Source organism: Phoca vitulina, unplaced genomic scaffold, assembly GCF_004348235.1.
Source record: "Phoca vitulina isolate PV1807 unplaced genomic scaffold, GSC_HSeal_1.0 scaffold35, whole genome shotgun sequence".
Lineage (NCBI taxonomy): Eukaryota > Metazoa > Chordata > Mammalia > Carnivora > Phocidae > Phoca > Phoca vitulina.
Genome location: NW_022589738.1, coordinates 9,753,644 through 9,775,146, shown reverse-complemented (window position 1 = coordinate 9,775,146; position 21,503 = coordinate 9,753,644). Strand labels below are relative to the sequence as shown.

At 36.6% G+C, this 21,503-nt stretch overlaps 1 protein-coding gene across 1 annotated transcript in view; it reads right to left on the bottom strand.

The window, feature by feature from the left end:
* Positions 1-21,503, bottom strand: part of CFAP47 (cilia and flagella associated protein 47) — a 453,685-nt gene that overhangs the window by 147,042 nt on the left and 285,140 nt on the right. The window contains exon 45 of the mRNA XM_032426488.1: positions 19,907-20,081. Coding sequence (XP_032282379.1) covers positions 19,907-20,081 — 175 coding nt within the window. The remainder of the gene's footprint in view (positions 1-19,906; positions 20,082-21,503) is intronic.

Below are 21,503 nucleotides of genomic sequence, written 5' to 3'. Positions count from 1 at the left end.
AAAAAAAAAAGAAAATCGTGTCTTTTTGTCTTGTTTTTCAGAATTTCTCTTGTGTTTGCCCTTCTATAGTTTCACTATAACCTATTTAAGTGTGAATTTAGGTGTCACTCTCTTATCTTTCAGCATTAATAAAATCATTTCTGCCTTTTCTTTTCTCGTTTGCTTGTATAAAAAGGAGAGGGGTATCTCTCCGAGGTAGTCACTTGTACAGGGTCTCAGCCTCCTTTTACTTTGCAGCGATTTCTTAGATCTGCATGTGGAGGTAACTCAGTGCATCCCCGTGGGCCAATTTCCTGTAGCAAAGAAGCACCCATCTATTAGATGTAGGGAGGATAGTGTCTTACATCCACTGGCAGTTTTCAAATAATCTTGGGAAAATTGTCGTTTTAGAAAATTGCATTATCTTCCTATTAATGGATAAACTCTAATGTCACCAGTAACATGAACCACAAATCACTTGGACTCTTCCCATCTCTGTACATGCTAGATTCTATACAGCCTTGGTAGAATGAGGTTCCTCCACATTTTCCCCAATGGTTACAGTCATTTTAATTCCAGGGGGTTTGGATCTTCAAGGGGAATGCAGAAAAAGAAGTCTTAGTAAGAGGGCCTCCTTAGAAAGTATTTCACATGGATTCATTTACTCATCAGAAAAAAGTTTTAAAAAACACTTACTATGTGCCAGAAGGGATGCAATAAGGAGGTGGTTTCCAAGTTTTCTGGTAGGTGCAGATAATAAATTTCTGAGGAAAAGACAGATTATGGGACTAGACTGTTTCCTCTTTATACTTAAATTTTCTTTTAATTAGGCATGAGCTGTGGAGGCTATTAAATGTGTTTTTCAATCAGGCCACATCAGCTCAGTAATTACTGGGAATTTCTCAAAGGATTTATGTAAATGGGTGGCTGTTATCTTTCCTTTCCATTGCCACTGAAATTTTTGAATTTCTGTATGTATTCATGGATCATTTAATGGAAAATTAGAAGAGAGCTTATTATGGAGTTGCAGCTTGCCAATATTTTAACTAGGAAATTGTCTCTTCTTTCTATATAATTTTTTAAGACAAAATTTCCAAAAGAACTGAAATAAAATTTCTAATTAACCCCTCCATGAGGAAGGAGCAAAAGATTATTGATGGTAAATTAACTGTCTTTTGATTTTTCAATTCCGAATACCATAAACTTTCTCTAACTGTCATATGTTAAAAATAAAATCTGTTTTAAACAGAGTTGATTTTTAAGTTCTCATAGATTGATTTACTAAGAGTGCAAATTAGTTTAAGCTGTTAGCAAGCCAATAAACAACACATTCCCTAGGACTTAAACTAGGGGAAAAGGCTTATGCAATTTTTGATTAAATGTCTTCCTTAATGTATTATTGCATAGCATATGTTCACTATTGAAGATCTAATAGAAAGATTAAGATGCCATTTAAAGTTCACATTTGTTTTTGCTTTCAGGCTCTATGTCCGTAGATAAAAAACAATAAAAAGCAAAGTAGGAGACATTGATAGACTGAAAGTATCTTACAATAAAACTGTAAGGATAAATAATATATACACAGTCTTGGATATTACAATTATGTTGACTTGGTTATAGCAAATTATTTGACTTAAAGTATGTTTTCTTTGATAATATAGGACACAATCATGTTTCATTAATGTATGGCGTGAAGAGGAAAGAACCTGGGGCTGGCAGAACCCCCAAATGTTAGGACAAGACACAGATTAACAACTGAACAAGCTGGAAACTTTTACTCTGGGAGGACAGGTATGGGAAAGGCAGCCAGACGAGAAAGGAGGATTAGTCACACATGTGTGACTGGGATTTTCAAAAATAGAAGTGAAATTATAATCAAGTATGTGGACCAGAGATAAGAAAAACTAGGTCTGATTGATGTCAGAGACCTGCACTACAGTCAAGAAAGACACGGGATCCCAAGTTCAGAGGCAAGATTCTTGTTTGAGGGAACTTGGGCTGTCTAGGACAAGAGGAGATGGCAGGAAGAGTGAGTATACCAGGACCTAGTGAGGGAGTCTGAAAACAACTAGTTTGGATTTTAAGAAATAGAGTAGAAACTTTTACCCGGGTACTGAAACACAAGGGAGAGAGGAAGATGCATCACAAGGATGGGCGCATAGAAAGGAGCCAGGGCTGACAGATGAATATTACAGTAGAACTCAGGAGACTGCAGGCATGACAGGGAAGACTGGTGGACAGCACAGACGGGTGCCTAGATCCCAGGTCTCAGATGAGAGCAGGCTCAGGACCTGGGATGAAGTTTGTGAGCAGAGATGGTAGGGGAAAGGGAAAGAAACTGGATATTGTCTATGAAAGCTGCTGACAGTGTAACAAGAATTCTTTAAACTATTAACAGTAAGACAACATTGCTGTATGGGATCCATTTCACCTGCTTCCTGAGATTCCCTTGGTTCTGCCACCTCCACCAACCTCAGCTGCTTGTCCCGCCTCCATGTTCCTCAGCCTGAGGATGACCGGCAACTTCCTTCAGAACTAATGGAGCCAACCCCTTGGCTGCTGCTTGAGGGGCAGGGAGATCAGTCCCAAATTCAGAATTTCTGGCTCCTCTTGCCATGGTAGGGCATGGAACCTGGCATTCTGTGGGGCCAGGGAAGGCCACCTCAAAGCCAAGGGCCATTAACTCCCATGGAGTAAAATCTGGCAAATAGGTACAGGAGACAGGAGGTAAACATGAAGACAAAATTCCTTTCCTTCCTCTTTCACAATGATGGCTCAGGGGCGCTTTTCACATAGTTTTTCAAAGTGATACCTGCTGAGCAACCTGTTGCATCTATTCATGTAGGTAAATAGTGGACAGTGAGAAAGCAGCTCAAGCATCATTCATTGTTTTGCTTCCCATTCTTCCCTTGTTTCTCTTTTCTCCCACTCTCATTGCCCTGAGTTTGCACCTCCCAAGTAAAGCATCAGTATTTAATTCTTGCATCAGGCTTCATTGTCTAGGGGACTCAAACTAAGATAATCACTAACCTAAGAATAAAGAGCAATGTGACTTTTTAATGCAGCATTGCATAACGGAAAAAGCAACTGACAAAGACTTAGACTTGGGTGCTTACTCAGGAAACTTGATGTGACCTCTTACATGGCCTCCTAAAGGGATTTTAATTTCCTGGGCCTGACTTTCTCCATTTGTAAAATGGAGATGTCAAGTGGTGGCATTACACTGCACAGCAATGGATCCCCAACTCTAATATGTGGATTAACTCTGACAGTGATTTGGAAGGAAACTTTTATTTTTTTTATACATTTATTTATTTATTTGAGAGAGAGGAGGGGAGGGGCACAGGGAGAGAGAGTCTTAAGCAGAGTCCACGCTGAACACAGAGCTTGAAGCTGGGCTCAATCTCACAACCCTGAGATCACAACCTGAGCTGAAACCAAGAGTTCGATGCTCAACTGACTGCACCACCCAGGCGCCCCACTTCCAATAATTTTTTTTTTTTAAGTAGGCTCCATGCCCAGTGTGGAGCCCAATGCGAGGCTTGAATTCACCAGCCTGAGATCAAGACCTGAGCTGAGATCAAGAGTCAGACACTTAACCGACTGAGCCACCCAGGCACCCCGGAAACTTTTAAAATACAAGTTCCTAGACCTCGTCCAACCTGGGAGTGATTCAGTAGGTCTAGACTTGGATCTGGAAACTGTATTTTGTAAAAGACATCCAGGTGTCCCTGATGTATAACCAGGGTTGGCAACTAACAGCAACGTGGGGAGAGCACAGGCTTCAGATACTGCAATTCTCAAATCACTTCCATTTGTGTCAGAAATCCAACTAAAACTGCAGGGACCATAGAAGTAGTTTGTTGACCCACTAATTGGCAATATACAGAAGGAATGACCACCGTTACCATGATATCATCCAGAAATACACCTGAAATCTTAAGATGTCATCCTTCTTTCTCTATGCTGACCTCATTCTTGGAGACTCTACCCACTTACCCCAGACTTATATTTTACCAGCTTAGCAGACCTGGGGGGGAAAAAAAATCCCTTTTCCAAAATTCCAGCAAAAGTCCCAAGTCTGACTGTCCCTAAATCAACTGTGGACAACTGAAGCCCTGAAACAATTTTTGTAACCAGGTGAATAAACACTCCAGTGATGAGAAAGCTAAGGAGACAAGCACTTATCAGTTTGAGTTGTGTATCAGGGTTCTCATGTGCCCAATTGCTGTCATTTCTACTAGTCCATAAGCTTCCTGAGGACAAACAGTATGATTTCTTCATCATTTGAATTCCCTTAAAACAAATCCAAATGAATGAGTGAAACGCTTTTAAATCTTCAATAAAATATAATGAAGTTTCTAACAAAAATAGATTTTAAAAAGTAACAAAACATATGAAGAACGGAAGAGGTACAAATATTATAATTAAACAATAAACTTTTAGGACAAATAATTAAATGAAATGCAACACAGCTTAGATATGGATACAGATATAGATTATTAATTAAATCATTTTTATTTATCCTTTAAAATCATTTTTATATGTGAGAAAACATATACTATGCCCAGAAAAATCAATCTAAGCTATCAATCCTCCACAGAAATTCTTTATTTTTTAAGTTTTTTTTCTCCACAAAAATTCTTTCCTAACTTTCCCAGGAAGCATTTCCAGTTCTTTCTCTCCATATTAAGATTTACTGGAATCACACAATTACAGCTCAAATATTGTGTTAAAGATCTATATATCACTGTATAATTTCCACCTCAAAAATCACAATGTTAACTGGAAGTCTAAAATCTCTCCTTAAGTCAGAGAAAGACAAATATTATATGATCTCATTTATATGCAGAATCTAAAAAACAAACAAAAAAAATGAACAAATAAAAAAAAACTAGAAACAGAACCACAAATACAAAGAACAAACTGATGGTTGCCAGAGGGAAGGATGGGGAGATGGGCAAAATGGGTGGAGGGGTCTGGGAGATACAGTTATGGAATGAATAAGTCATGGAGATGAAAGGCACAGCATAGGGAATATAGCCAATGATATTGTAATAGCATTGCATGGTGACAGATGGGAGCTACACTTGTGGTGAACATAAACCTGCAGCATAACATATAGACTTGTCCAATCACTATGTCATACACCTGAAAATAATGTAACATCATGCGTTGGGTATACTTCAATCAATCATTCAATCAATAAATATAAAATTTCTCTTTCTGAGAAAAACCAAGGTTGTTGGCTAAAAATAAAATTTTTTAAAAATGACGTTTCTAAAGGGGATTTTATACAAAAGGGAGACACTCAGTGTTCCAATCAGGTTACAACCTGCCACAAGTCAGGCAAAGAAAAGAACTGAAGAAGAGATACCCTGAAATGGAAAGAGATAGGAGTGAACATTCTCAGCAGCTCAGTCATTTGCCCACCCAAGGGTGGCTTGGGCTGAGGCTAGAATACAAGAGCACATGACCCAATTTTCTGACTCAGCTGAGGAATCTGTGAGCAGTGATACGAATTGAGGAGAATACTCTGATCAACAGGATTGATCCCTACACCCAGTAGTGTGATTAGGGAAGAGGCTCAAAAGATTCAGTTACTGCCCATGAATACATTCTCCAAAGGTGATGCATATCAGTGACCCAGATTAGGATAAAAAGTATTACGGAAAGCAGGATAATCAACAAAATATAAATATCAATGGTCAGACCTAGAAATTTGTATATAAGGTGTTAATAGGTTTATCTTTTAAGTGCCCACTCACCTGCTGACCACTGAAACTACATAGTTTCTTCTTTCACTCTATCACCAGACCCCCTTTTCCTAATGGTAGATCCCCACTATGCTTCTACATGAAGTCAGTTAGGTGCACCCGGGGCAGCCCTCCACATCCCAGAGGTGGTTACGAGGCACTTCTCTGAGAAAAGACAAGATTATTATTTCCTTCCACAAGAGCTGTGATCACACCAGCTGTCATGACACTTATTAAAACACAGAAGACAGAGATCAAAACATTTTAAGCATAACGGACAAAATGAAAATTCTCTAAGATTCTATGTTTAATGGTAAAATAAAGAAACTTATTAACATAGGAATGGTAAATAATCATAGACATAATACTGAAAAGAAGCTAACTTCAAATACCTTCATTATGTTTTATTACACCTATGTGTGATATTACAATAGAATGTGCCACTGGTTCCCATTCATTGCATTCAAATGAGTACTACAATTGCCCATAAACTTAAGAACAAAATTCTATTTCAGACACTGTCTTTCTACTGACTTTTATTTTAAAAAAAATGAAGTTTTTTCTGTTCACCAAAAAAAAAAAATGATATAGCAACAACAAAGAAAATTGCAATTTTCTAAACTACATTAAGTACACTTACCTAACTACTTCCTTGATTTCTGAATTTCACTATACTAAAGTTCTGTGCATTAAATTTAATACACCTTAATTAAAATCACTTCTGAACCCCCGTGCATGAAAATATAAAATGAATTCATAAAATAAAATTGTACCTTCAATTTATTTTTCCAAAAAATAAGAAAAAAAAGTGACTATTATACCAGAACTTTCAAATATTAGAATAAAAATTGATCAACCAAGGAGATAAGAACATGTAATTATTTTCAATCAGGTATTATATGGATAGAAACAACTGATTTAAAAGAGAAATGGCTGAAAATTATAAACAGAGCTAACAATTATACACATCTAATATGTCAATCTAGTCACTAACAATTTGTAGACCATTTGAAACTGAAAACCAGATGCTGGGCCTTTTTTATCGAAACAGTGAAGTCAAAGTTTGGGTTAAGTTCTCATTTGGCTAGTCATATTTCTCCATACCACAATCACTGTCAACACATCTAACTAGCTTGTTATCCAAAGAAGTAATACCCTGAGTCACAAGATTGAAAGAATAAGCCACGGAAAAGCGACAACCGATAATGAATATGTCACTCAGAATATGCCCCAAGGATGGCAAACACTAGGGACAATTTTCCACATCAAATTCTAAAAGACAAGGATCTTCTCTATTGTGGTCACTGCTGGATCTTGGGTGCCTTAACATTGTTTATCTATACACAGTAAGCTCTCAATAAATATTTGTTGAATAAAGTATCCCGTAATCTAGCAGCTTTGTTCCAAAGAGGCTAAAGATCATATGTTCTAGAGTGAATTATGCAATTATGTCACTATCTACTTGATTCTAGTTAAATTGCTTACCCTCTCTGTGTTTCAATTTCCTCAGCTATAAATGTGGAAGCTGGGCTAAATCAGTAGCTTTCAAATTATATTCATCAGAACCCCAGCCTCATGAGAATGTGCTTCATGAACCATTGCTGTGTTATAATAACAGGTCAGCGGAGGACAAGCAGACCAAGTTCTGAAGCATCTTCTCTGGTTTTGAACAGAGAAGCTTTCTATTTACCTGATTTAGATATTGGGTGTTTCATAATATTTCAACCTCCCTCCCTAAACAACTCTTGTTATTGTTAATATATTCTTAAATAATCAGTGGGTCAAGAAAAAAATCTCGGGAAATTAGAAAATACTTTATGACTAATGAAAATAAAGATAAAACATACAGAAGCTTGCAGGATTAAGCTCAAGTAGTAATTTATAGCTGCAAATGCCTATAGGGAATTTTATAACTATAAATGCCTACAACAAAGAAGAAAAGTGATCTGAAATCAATACCCTAAACGTTCACTTTAAGACACTGGAGAAAGAAGAGCAACCTAAACTGAAAGAAAGTAGAATGAAAAAGAATAAAGATTAAAAGAGAAATTAATGAAATAGAGAAAACAACAGAGAAATCACTGAAACCAAAAGCTAGTTCTTTGAAAAGATCAACAAAATTGACAAACATTTAGCTAAATGGAACAAGAAAAAAAAAAGAAAATATTCAAATTATTAGAATCAGAAATGGAAGTAGGGACATTACTTCTGCCATACAGAAACAAAATGGAATGTAAGAAAATGGTATAAACAATTGTATGCCAAAAAATTACACATTTTAAGTGACACAAACCACTGAAACTGCCTCAAACAGAAAGAGACAATCTAAACGGATCTACATAACAAGTAAAGATACTGAATGAGTAACTAAAACTCTCCCAACAAAGAGAAGCCCATGGCCAGATGGCTTCACTGATGAATTATACCAAACACTTAAAAAAGAATCAACACCAATCCCTCTGAAATGCTTCAACAAAAATAAAAGAGAAAGGAACATTTCCTAACTCATTCTATAAGGCCAGTATTACCACACAGACATCATAAGAAAAACTGTAGACCCAAATTTCTTTTTTTTTTTAAAAGATTTTATTTATTTATTTGAGAGAGAGAGAATGAGAGACAGAGAGCAAGAGATAGAAGAGGGTCAGAAGGAGACGCAGACCCCCTGCTGAGCAGGGAGCCCAATGCGGAACTCGATCCCGGGACTCCAGGATCATGACCTGAGCCGAAGGCAGTCGCTTAACCAACTGAGCCACCCAGGCACCCTAGACCCAAATTTCTTATGAATATCAAAGCAAAAACCAATGAAAGGCTAGCAAATAGAATTCGGCAACATATAGAAGAATCATCGGCAACATATAGAAGATGTGCTAGGGATGCCATAACAAAATACGATAGACTAGGTATCTTATAAACAACACATTTATTTATCACAATTCTGGAGACTGAAAGTCTAAGAATGAGGTACCAGAAGAGTCAGGTGAGGACCCTCTTCTGGGTTTCAGATTTCTCTTTGTATCCTCACATAACAGATAGGGTGAACTAGCTCTCTGGGACAACTTTTACAAGGATACTAAACCCATTCATGAGGGCTGTGTCCTCATGACCCAATCACCTCCCAAAGGCCATACCTCCTAATTACCATCACCTTGGCCATTAGGTTTTCAACATATGAATTCTGAGGAGCCCAAAACATTCAAACCATGATATTTATCACAGGGATGCAAGGTTGGCTTAACATCCAAAAATCAATGAATACAATATGCTATAACAATAGAGTAAAAGAAACAAAATCTACATGTTTATCCCAATTATGCAGAAAAATAATTTGAAAAAATACAATGCACTTTCATGAGAAAAACCCTCAACAAACTAGGAAGAGATGGGAACTTCCTCAACCTCATAGAGGGCACCTATAAAATACCTACAGCTATCATGATGCTTAATGATTAAAGACTGGATTCTTTCTCCATACATTCAAGAAGAAAAGAATGTCCCCTCTTATTGCTTCTATTTAACATTCTACTGGAGGTATTAACCAGATCAATTAGGTAAGAAAAAGAAATATAACCAATCCATTTCAGAAGGGAAGATGTAAGACTATCTCTTTATGCATATAATATTATATTGTATATAGAAAATCCTAAGGAATCCAATAAAACAGAATTTAAAAAATTGATCCATCAAGGTTACATGATACAATTTTAATATACAGCTATCAGTTGTATTTTTATACATTTGCGATGAATAATCCAAAAATGAAATTAAGAAAACAATTCCATTGGTAATATCATGAAAAAGATTAAAATATTTAGGAATATATTTAACAAAAGAAGTACAAAACTTATACTCTTAAAACTACAAAACACTGTTGAAAGAAATTAAGGAATATCTAATGAAATGGAAAAATATTTTATGGTCATGAATCAAAAGACTTAATATTGTTAAGATGACAATCCTTGGGGCGCCTGGGTGGCTCAGATGGTTAAGCATCTGCCTTCGGCTCAGGCCATGATCCCAGGGTCCTGGAATCGAGCCCCACATCGGGCTCCTGGCTCAGCAGGGAGCCTGCTTCTCCTTCTCCCTCTGCCTCTCTCCCTGCTCATGCTCTCTCTCTCGTATCTCTGTGTCTCAAATGAATAAATAAAATCTTAAAAAGAAAAAAAAAGATGACAATCCTCTCCAAATTGATTTATAAATTCAATGCAATACCTATCAGGCGGCCAGTTGGCTTGCTTGCAGAAACTGACAAGTTAATTCTAAAATCTGTGTGGAATTGTGAGAATATCAGAACAGCCAAACAATCTGGTTAAAAAAGAGCAATGTAGTCGGACTCACACTTTCTGATTTCAAAACCTACTACAAAGCAATAGTAATCAGAAAAATGTGATAATGGCCTAAGGAAAGACATATAGATCTATGGGATAAAATAGAAAACCCAGAAATAAACCACGTTATTTATGGTCAACTGGTTTTCAACAAGGGTGTCAAGATACATTAATGCAGAAAGATTAGTATTTTCTTTTTTTTTAAAGACCCATTTATTTATGGGGCACCAGAGTGGCTCAGTCGGTTGAGCATCTGCCTTCAGCTCAGGTTGTGATCCCAGGGTCCTGGGATCGAACCCCGCATCAGGCTCCCTGGTCAGTGGAGAGCCTGCTTCTCCCTCTCCCTCTGCTGCTACCCCTGCTTGTGCTCTCTCTCTCTTAAAAAAAAAAAGACCCATTTATTAAGAGAGAGAGAGAGCACAAGCAAGTGAGGGGAGGGGCAGAGGGAGAATGAGAGGGGAAGCTGACCCCACTGAGCGCTGAGCCTGATGAGATGTGGTGCTGGATCTCACAACCCTGAGATCACAACCTGAGCCAAAACCAAGAGTCGAATGCTCAATTGACTAAGCCACTCAGGCACCCCAAAAGAACAGTATTTTCAACAAATGGTTCCAAGACCACTGGGACAGCCACATTCAAAAGAATGAAGTTAGACCCTTACCTCAAACAATATACAAATATTAACTCAAAATGGACCTAAATGTAAGGACTAAAGCTATAAAATTCTGAGAAGAAAATAGAGCTAAATTTTCATGCCCTCAAATTTGGCAATGGACTCTGAAATATGATAACAAAAGCAAGAAACACAATCAACAACAAAAATAGATCAATTAAACTTCATTAAAATTAAGAACTGTGCTTCAAAGGACAGTCTCAAGAGAGTGAAAGGACAACCCACAGAATGGAAGAAAATATTTGCAAATCAAGTATCTGATAAAGTATTGTATCTCAAATATAGATAGAACACTTGTAAATCAAGAAGAAAAAGACAACTCAACTTAAAAAATGGGTAAAAGATCTGAATAGACATTTATACAAATGATCCATAAATAGCCAATAAGTACATGGAAAGAAGCTCAACATGCTGAGGCACCAGGGAAATGCAAATCAAAAGCACATAAGATACCATTTCTACCCACTAGGATCACTAAAATTAAAAAGTCAGATAATAAGGAGTGTTGCTGATGATGCGGGGATACGGGAACCCTCACACACTGCTGGTAAAATGTAAAATGGTATAGCCACTTTGGAAAACAGTCTGGCAGTTCCTCAAATGTTTAAACATAGTTACCATGTGACCCAACAGTTCTACTTACAGCTATATATACACACCCAAGAAAAGTGAAAACATATGTTCACCCAAAAATTTGCACAAAAATGTTTACAGCGGCATTATTCATGGTAGGGAAAAGGTAGAAGCAACCCAAATGTTCATCAACTGATCAGTGGAAAAACCAAATGTGTTAGTCATACAATGGAATATTCGGCCATTAGAAGGAATGAAGTATGGATACATGATATAACATGGATGAACTATGAAAACATTATGCTAAGTGAGAGAAGCCAGTCATAAAATACCACATATGACATGATTTCTTTAATATGAAATCTCCAGAATAGGCAAATCTATGTAGAGAGAAAAATTAATGATTGCTTAGGGCTGGGGAGAGGGGTAGATGAGAGGGAGTTGATAGCTAAAGGATACTGAGTTCCCTTTTGAGGTGATATAAATGCTTTAAAATTGACTGTGGTAATGGTTACTTGTATCTATGTAATATATTGAAAACCACTGAATTATACACTTTAAATAAACTGGTGAACTGTATGGTATGTGAATATCTTAATAAAGTTATTAAAAATGAAATACATAAATAAATAGAAGAATAAAGCTTTAAGCGTGAGTATAGATAAATATCCTTTTATTTTTTGCTTGATGTAAATTCAGATTTATATCAGGTATTTATAAGATAAGTATTGTCTTTTATGATTATAATTACAAGTCTTCTTGAAAGGTAGACTATAACAGAAACTATTACATTTATAATTAAATTTAAACTTAAAGATCTCAGATAGAGAATATGTTCTTTACTTTTCCTGGTTTTTGTTCTTCTTGATCTTGTGAGATTTAAATGTAGTATATGGATTACTAATTTCCTTCTGGAATTTAATAACATTCTTTTATACACTGTATTTGGACTTGATGGTTTACAATTGTAGCAATCCTATATGAAAAATACATTTGAATTATATTTCTAAGTGAATTAAGGAACTTTTTTTTTATTATGATTTTTTTAATTGTTTTATTGTTATGTTAATCCCCATACATAACATCATTAGTTTTAGATGTAGTGTTCCATGATTCATTGTTTGTGCATAACACCCAGTGCTCCATGCAGAACGTGCCCTCCTCAATACCCATCACCAGGCTAACCCATCCTCCCATCCCCCTCCCCTCTAGAACCCTCAGTTTGTTTCTCAGAGTCCATCGTCTCTCATGGTTCGTCTACCCCTGAATTAAGGAACTTCTATTTCAAAAACCTTTTGTAAATTTAAAAGGAGTTTAAAAAAAAAAGTGTAACAAATATATCACCACAAGTTTATAGCTCTTTTGAGAAAAATGAACAGCACATTTCTAAGATTAGGTGATTTGGTGATGTGGACAATAAAGTATAGTGGATTGTTTCAATTTAACTCAGTTTAATCATTAAACCTAACATTTTAATTGGTACTCTGTTAAATGAAATTACTTTTTTTCTATTTGAAATGCATTTGTGGCTATTTGATGTAACTTGGAGATGTAGGGTTTATTTGTCAAAAACAGTTAATAAATTTTAAGCAGGAATTTTGATTTTTATTGCAACAATTCTGCAGTCTTATTTTCATACTGAAGGATAATTTAGCTATTAAAATAATATATTTAATCCTTATAAAGTGGATAGAAACACATATAGTGTTAGTTATAAATAATAAATTTTTAGTATAGTTTATAAGCACATTACATATTAAACTGCTGTCATGGAAAGATTTAGTGAATATTTGTCACCTATTAGACCGCTAATTATTAGCAAATGTTAGAAAATTCAGAAAATTGGATTCAAATGGGAGAAGGTACAGGAGAACAGTGTTCCTACAATATGCACTTCCAATATGTCTGCCACATATCCCTTGAGAGAGAACAAGAAATTGGGTCAATGTAAAATACTAGAAACTGAAGAGATAACCTTAGAAATGAAGGTTTTGAGCTCTGTGTAAGTGATCAGCAAAACCAGCCTAGAGCATTTTGTTTGAGTGTTCTTGTACATATTTTTCACGGAGGGCACAAAACACACAGGACCCTCTATATTAGGGAGGTAATAAGTGTTCCTGGATCCACTGGAGATTTCCTGTTTACCTATACCCTTTTAAGGTCCATAAAACTCTTCCTGTCCATAAATTTCAACATCCCCAGAGCCACAAGTAGATGAGAGTTTAAGTCAAGACCTACAACCAGGTAAAAGTCTAGGTTTTATGAGGCCTGAGGCTTTTATTTTTTTTTTTAAATTTTTTTATTGTTATGTTAATCCCCATACATTACATCATTAGTTTTAGATATAGTGTTCCATGATTCATTGTTTGTGCATAACACCCAGTGCTCCATGCAGAACGTGCCCTCCTCAATACCCATCACCAGGCCAACCCATCCTCCCCCCCCCCTCCCCTCTAGAACCCTCAGTTTGTTTTTCAGAGTCCATCGTCTCTCATGGTTCTTCTCCCCCTCCGATTTCCCCCCCTTCATTCTTCCCCTCCTGCTACATTCTTCTTCTTTTTTTCTTTCTTAACATATATTGCATTATTTGTTTCAGAGGTACAGATCTGAGATTCAACAGTCTTGCACAATTCACAGCGCTTACCAGAACACATACCCTCCCCAGTGTCCATCACCCAGTCACCCCATCCCTCCCACCCCACCCCCCACTCCAGCAACCCTCAGTTTGTTTCCTGAGATTAAGAATTCCTCATATCAGTGAGGTCATATGATACATGTCTTTCTCTGTTTGACTTATTTCGCTCAGCATAATACCCTCCAGTTCCATCCACGTCGTTGCAAATGGCAAGATCTTATTCCTTTTGATGGCTGCATAATATTCCATTGTATATATATACCACCTCTTCTTTATCCATTCATCTGTTGATGGACATCTTGGCTCTTTCCACAGTTTGGCTATTGTGGACATTGCTGCTATAAACATCGGGGTGCACGTAGCCTTTCGGGTCCCTACTTTTGTATCTTTGGGGTAAATACCCAGTAGTGCAATTGCTGGATCATACGGTAGCTCTATTTTCAACTTTTTGAGGAACCTCCATACTGTTTTCCAGAGTGGCTGCACCAGCTTGCATTCCCACCAACAGTGTAGGAGGGTATAAAATCAATGCACAGAAGTCAGTGGCATTCCTATACACCAACAACAAGTCAGAAGAAAGAGAAATTAAGGAGTCGATCCCATTTACAATTGCACCCAAAACCATAAGATACCTAGGAATAAATCTAACCAAAAGGCAAAGGATCTGTACTCAGAAAACTATAAAATACTCATGAAAGAAATTGAGGAAGACACAAAGAAATGGAAAAACGTTCCATGCTCATGGATTGGAAGAACAAATATTGTGAAGATGTCAATCCTACCTAGAGCAATCTATACATTCAATGCAATCCCCATCAAAATACCATCCACTTTCTTCAAAGAAATGGAACAAATAATCCTAAAATTTGTATGGAACCAGAAAAGACCCCGCATAGCCAGAGGAATGTTGAAAAAGAAAAGCAAAGCTGGCGGCATCACAATTCCAGACTTCCAGCTCTACTACAAAGCTGTCATCATCAAGACAGTATGGTACTGGCACAAAAACAGACACATAGATCAATGGAACAGAATAGAGAGCCCAGAAATGGACCCTCAACTCTATGGTCAACTAATCTTTGACAAAGCAGTAAAGAATGTCCAATGGAAAAAAGACAGTCTCTTCAACAAATGGTGTTGGGAAAATTGGACAGCCACATGCAGAAGAATGAAACTGGACCATTTCCTTACACCACACACAAAAATAGACTCCAAATGGTTGAAAGACCTCAATGTGAGACAGGAGTCCATCAAAATCCTAAAGGAGAACACAGGCAGCAACCTCTTCGACCTCAGCCGCAGCAACTTCTTCCTAGAAACATCGCCAAAGGCAAGGGAAGCAAGGGCAAAAATGAACTATTGGGACTTCATCAAGATAAAAAGCTTTTGCAAAGCAAAGGAAACAGTCAACAAAACCAAAAGACAACTGACAGAATGGGAGAAGATATTTGCAAATGACATATCAGATAAAGGGCTAGTATCCAAAATCTATAAAGAACTCATCAAACTCAACACCCAAAGAACAAAGAATCCTATCAAGAAATGGGCAGAAGACATGAACAGACATTTTTCCAAAGAAGACATCCAAATGGCCAACAGACACATGAAAAAGTGTTCAATATCGCTCGGCATCAGGGAAATCCAAATCAAAACCTCAATGAGATACCACCTCACACCAGTCAGAATGGCTAAAATTAACAAGTCAGGAAATGACAGATGTTGGCGGGGATGCGGAGAAAGGGGAACCCTCCGAGGCCTGAGGCTTTTAAAATATAGGGACCTTCTTCAAGAGAAAGAACATAAAATTGCAAATATAAAACTAGATAGAGACTAAGAAGGGGGGATCAAAAAAGTGAAAAATCATAAAAGTTATGTCTTTGGTAGTATAGTAAATCTGCCTCTGAAATCACTAAATGTTTCAGTAATATTTCATGGTCAGATTTAATAGTTCTAGTGCCTAGAGGTGAAGTACTTTAAGGGAGACAAGACTAGAGTATAATTAATAGCCAACATTTATTAGGTATATCATATAGCATTTAAATTCTTAACATATGTCATCTCATTAAATCTGCACCTCATTGAGAAGAAATAGATGTGATTACTTTTTCCATTTGTGAGGTACTGATGAAGACCTGAATCATTAACAGTGGGAGTAGAGAAGAAAAGGAAATAAATTACAGAAAATTTAAAACTACAAGATGAATTGTAGGTATGAGCTCAAAAGAGAGAAGCTTCAAGCAGTATGCCCAGATTTCTAATAGAAGAGACAGGGTGGATATATGTCCCACCATATGAAAAGATAAAGATTATATGCTAAGGAACAAATCAATGGAGAATAATAATAATACATTCATTTTGAATCTGAGGGATAAATCTCTCTATTTGTGTATCTATTTGCATACACACACACACACACACACACACACACATAGGTAGGCATGTCAAATGCCTCTGAATATCTAAGTTGAAAATAGAAGGAAAAGGGTGGGAATAAAGATAAACATTAGGGATATTAATGGTAGTTTTAACTATAGGAGTGTACAGAATCTCCTATAGGATACATTAAAAGTAATAATAGCCCCAGTAAGACAAGTAGAACCTTGAAGATTACCATATTGTTGGAGTATGGTCCAATGGACTGAGAATGGTCCATTGGATTTGGCAATTAGAAAGCAACTAGCCATTTTACTACAGTGGTAGAGCAAAAGCCAGATTTGAGAGGTTGAGAACTAGTCATGCAAGAATAGAAACTACAAATGAAGATAGCCCTACTCAGAAGTATGTTTGTCATGGGAAAGGTATGAATGTCTTTAGTTTTTGAAGCTTGAGAAAGTTTGAGAGCCAAAAGTGAAGTAACTACTCTCAAAGAAGAAGGAGCTCTGATAAATGATGGAAGAGCCCAAGAACAGGTTATCTGGCATAAGTTAAAAGATGCACACAGCAAGGTTGATAGAGTAGATTCCTATTATTTGGAGACTGAGGGGGAGGTGGTAAGGGGGTTAAGGAAGAGTGTGTGCTCATGTAGCCCCCTTTCCTCCATGACAGAGGTGACAAAGTCATTTGTCCAGTGGAGGTTGGAGATGGGAAAAAACTGGAGTAAAGAGGATGTTTGAGAAGGCCAGAAACTGTGTGGAAAGGTCATGCAAGAGTCCATGGATAAGCAAGATGCCCAGATGGGATCTGAGACAGAGTATCTATTGGGAGAATTAAATGAGAAAAACTATAAAACCAACTGTCACAGTGCTTTGCATATTGTTGGTGCTCAAAAAATATTAGACCTACTCCAGTCCACTAACAACAAAGGAGTCACAGGATCTTTGAGACCTACGAGGTGGGACAAGTAATGTCTTTCCCATGGGAAAATGTTGTCATGTGTGTACATCCGTGGCGTCTGTGGAGATGGATGCACCTACTTGTGTGCACTCGCACTTTCTCTACAGCTCCATCTCCTTCAGTTGAAAGCATTATAAGGTTAAAAGGTGGGATGGGAAAAATAATACCTTCCTAAATCATGGAGCTAAAATAAACACGGATTTAAGTAGATTATTTTAAGTAATTACAATAATAGCTATTGTTAACCAGAAATGTGGAAGTTTCATTAGGAATTTCAAAAAGGTAAAGACTGATCGGCAGCATTAATATGAATGGGCAGACGGCCACTTCTCAATACCTCAAAACTAGTGCCTTCTGATGACATTAGAACTTCAAGAGATTATAAAAATGACCCACCTCCACCCCTTTCCTGCAATTAGCAAGAACACTGGGCTATCTCTACTTCTCCAGATAAATACTTGTCATTTCTTTCTCCATGCCACCTATAGAAAAAAGGAAAGGAAAAGAAAGAAAAGAAAAGAAAAGAAAAAAAAAGATTTAGGAGTACCTGGCTGGCTCGGTTGGTAGAGCATGTGACTCGTGATCTCGGGGTTGTGAGTTTGGCCCCACACTGGGAATAGCGATTACTTAAAAAAATAAAATCTTAAAAAAAAAAAAAAAAACCCAAGATTTCTTTCTATATTACTGTATTGAATGCTAGGAATTTGTTGGTTCTTTTCAGAGTGGCTTATATCACAAAGATAAGCTTTTTTTCCCCCACAAAGATGAGCTTCTTAAATGCTTAACTCTACAATTCTTGGTCTCAAATTCCAATAGAATGTTATTTATTAAACTTAAAAAGCATATGTTCCTTTCCTTTTCATTAATGAAGTCCACTGCTTAACAATAGAATGTACACTGCACTGTTTAGGCTATGTATTTTATTTGACCCGCTATGATCCTGAATTAGAATATTCTGTTTTTGTAAACTTAATTTTTTTAAATGTATGCTGAAGGAAGTGGAAACAGAAACCTGGGCTGCAAGCTTCTTCTATAAAGTCAACTGCATAGAAAATCAAGTTAGACAGGAACCATGATATGCAAATTGTATTTTAAAGCTTTTGTGCATGATCTTTTAAAATTTACAGCTCTATTTTTCTTAATTCTCACTATAATCTTCTTACTGAAATGGACAGCTCACAACTGATACAAAAGAAAAATATTAGCCTTTGAAAATTATCTCAGTGAAAGGCTTTTCAATATAGATAACTTTATACTTATTCATAATTAAACAACATCTTAAGATGCCAATTTTCATTGTTTTGCCCAAAGGAATTGATGTTCAAGAGTGTTGAGTGAATGGCTAAATAAGTGAATTGTTTGGACTGGGAATCCTAGTTGGGCTTATAATACACACAACTTTATCCAGTTATCTCAAAGGAGTTAAAAAATTATCATAATAAAATCTTCATTTAAAAATTTAATAGTACATTGAAAAGTTGGAGGTAACAAAGATTAAAAAAAAAAAAGACAACAACTTCACTTAAGAACTGTCACCAGCCTGATGGCTGATGAGTTAAATATACCCTCACAGTTGTTGGGTGGACTTAAGCTTTTTCTTTTTATTGTTTTGATTTTGAATGTTTAGATAGGACACCTACTCTCCAGTTTGTCCTAGGCTCCATCATCCTTCTTGCCTTAGACCAGAGCTAATTCATTAATCCTTGTTACATGCTTGGCCACTTAGAATTTGAATCTGGGATCTCAGATCTCCTAGGAAGGTAAAATGAACAGATTACCCTATAACCTTATCATTTGTAACCACTGTTTCTGATTTAGAAACATTATATAGTTAAAACAAAGCCTTAGGAAAAGAACAAAGGAAAATGTAACAAAACATAAATTAGCAACAATAAAAAGTAGGATCCATGACACTTGAGTTATGATACATTGTGGGAATAGCCCTAGTAAAGAAATTATAATCCTAATGTTATCTACCAGCTTGGAAAGAAGTGAAATGAAAACAAATTAATTTTGGATACTTTAAATTATTTTGTCACATTGTTTACATCCTATTGCTTATATTTGATAATGTATATTTATTAATATTCTATTAAATCTGGGTTAGTCCTTCCTAATTACAATCACAGAATAAAAGGGTACCAGGAGACCAAGAGTAAGTATTCAACTATTAAAGGCCCTAGTCCAGATCAAAGATAAATCACTCATAAATAACACACTGTCTCCTCTGATATGATCTTGCCACCAACAACCCTCCTATCCTTTAAAGTTAGCCTAAGCTTCAACTCCAGCACAGCTTCTGTAACCAATATCACAGTCACAGCAAGACCTTACCTTTCTCAAAGAGCACTTACTGTCTTTATCAGACAACTACTCTTTAAGAAGGAGTAATAACAGGTCCGCAAATTTCAGTACCAGCAACTTAGCACTTAAATTTAGTACATAATTTAGATTATTATGCTATAGTATGTTGGTTATTTATAATGCAAAATATCCAATAATTGATATTTATGTACACTGAACTATCTCTTTAATTGTATTATGAACATCCTATTAGTAGAGATAATCTCTTTAAAATTTTAGTATTTCACAGAGCCTGGGACAGAGCGAGATATTGCAGTCCATGTGTTACCTGTTTTATTTGCAGGTTTAATTCCTTGAGACTGGGTCAATTTAGCTTGAGTTTCTGGAATCTGAGGAATGTAGATTTTCTTGGGCATTTTAAAATGTTCTGGAAGGCTCAGTTCTGCTGTGTATAAAATGGACTTAGGCTTCTTTAGCTTTGAGGTATTAAAGAGCATAGAGGTCTGCAAATAAACAGAGTAAAATTGGAGTGTAATTCTCTTAGCCTTTACCTCCAAAACACACACACAAAAGCATCATGTATTTAGAGCCCACATTTGGGAAAAAATCCACCAAGGGATTGAATTTTTTCATTTCTTTCTTTTTTTTTTTTTTTTTTAAGATTTTATTTATTTATTTGACAGAGAGAGACAGCGAGAGAGGGAACACAAGCAGGGGGAGTGGGAGAAGGAGAAGCAGGCTTCCCGCTGAGCAGGGAGCCCGATGCAGGGCTCGATCCCAGGACCCTGGGATCGTGACCTGAGCCGAAGGCAGACGCTTAACGACTGAGCCACCCAGGCACCCCTGTTCATTTCTTTAGACACACTATTATTTGATTGGTGGAAGATAGCACTAACATGTTTTACAGAATCTGTGGAATCATCCTTTATTAAAAGATGCTCAGTGTCCCATTCTCTAATCCTTTCAATGTTGAGGAATTCATTGCTTCAGGGAAAAACCAATTCCACTGGTGAATAGCATTGAGAAAGTGCTTCCCTCCTTCAGTTGATCCCCGTGTTCCTTAACATCTAACCCATCAGTTCTAGTTCTTATCAGAAGCACAGTTAGTCCGCTCTCTTTTCCTAATGACAATTTTGTAAATATATGTGTGCGTATGTGTGTGTGTACATATATAGATGTACAAAATTAGGTCCTGCCCTTCCACAGACATCCAAACATACCTTTTATTTTTTTTTAATTTCTTTTCTTCCTCCCCCCATCCCAAATATACCTTTTAAATAGGTTTGATATGTTTAGTCCCTTCAACTGCTACTTACATACTGTGGGTTACAACAACTCATCATCATGCAAATGCTCCTCAAGACACAATCTAGTTCAATATTGTCCTTCCTAAAATGGAACGCTGAAGAGAAAGCCAGTTCTCTAAGTGTGAACCAAGCAATGCAAAGCACAGAGGTAGGCAATCATTTATTTTTATCTGGATGCTCTATTGCTAACCACATAGTACAGCCCAATGGTTAGACCAAGCACTCTTGAAGGCAGACTGCCTGCATTTATAACCAACTCTAAGGAAGCCTGGCCAGGCTATTAACCAAAGCTACAAAGTCTTCATTTGTAAAATATGGGCAATAATAGGTACACACTGCCTATCCAAGGTGTGAATATTTAAAGTGAAAACAAAATCCAGGTCCTTGGAGCATATTTTGATAAATGTTGGCTATTAGTATCATCATTGTCATCATCATCATCTTGATTGTGGTCATAGTATCATTACTCAACAAAAATAAATGTTAGTGCCATTAGCAATTTTCTCACTCACTGGGTTTGTTATCTACAAAATCCACAAGTATTTTTTTTCCACAAAGTAACATTTTTCAACTACTTTATTTTGGTAATTCAAATCATGTAAATTAAAAAACTTAAAT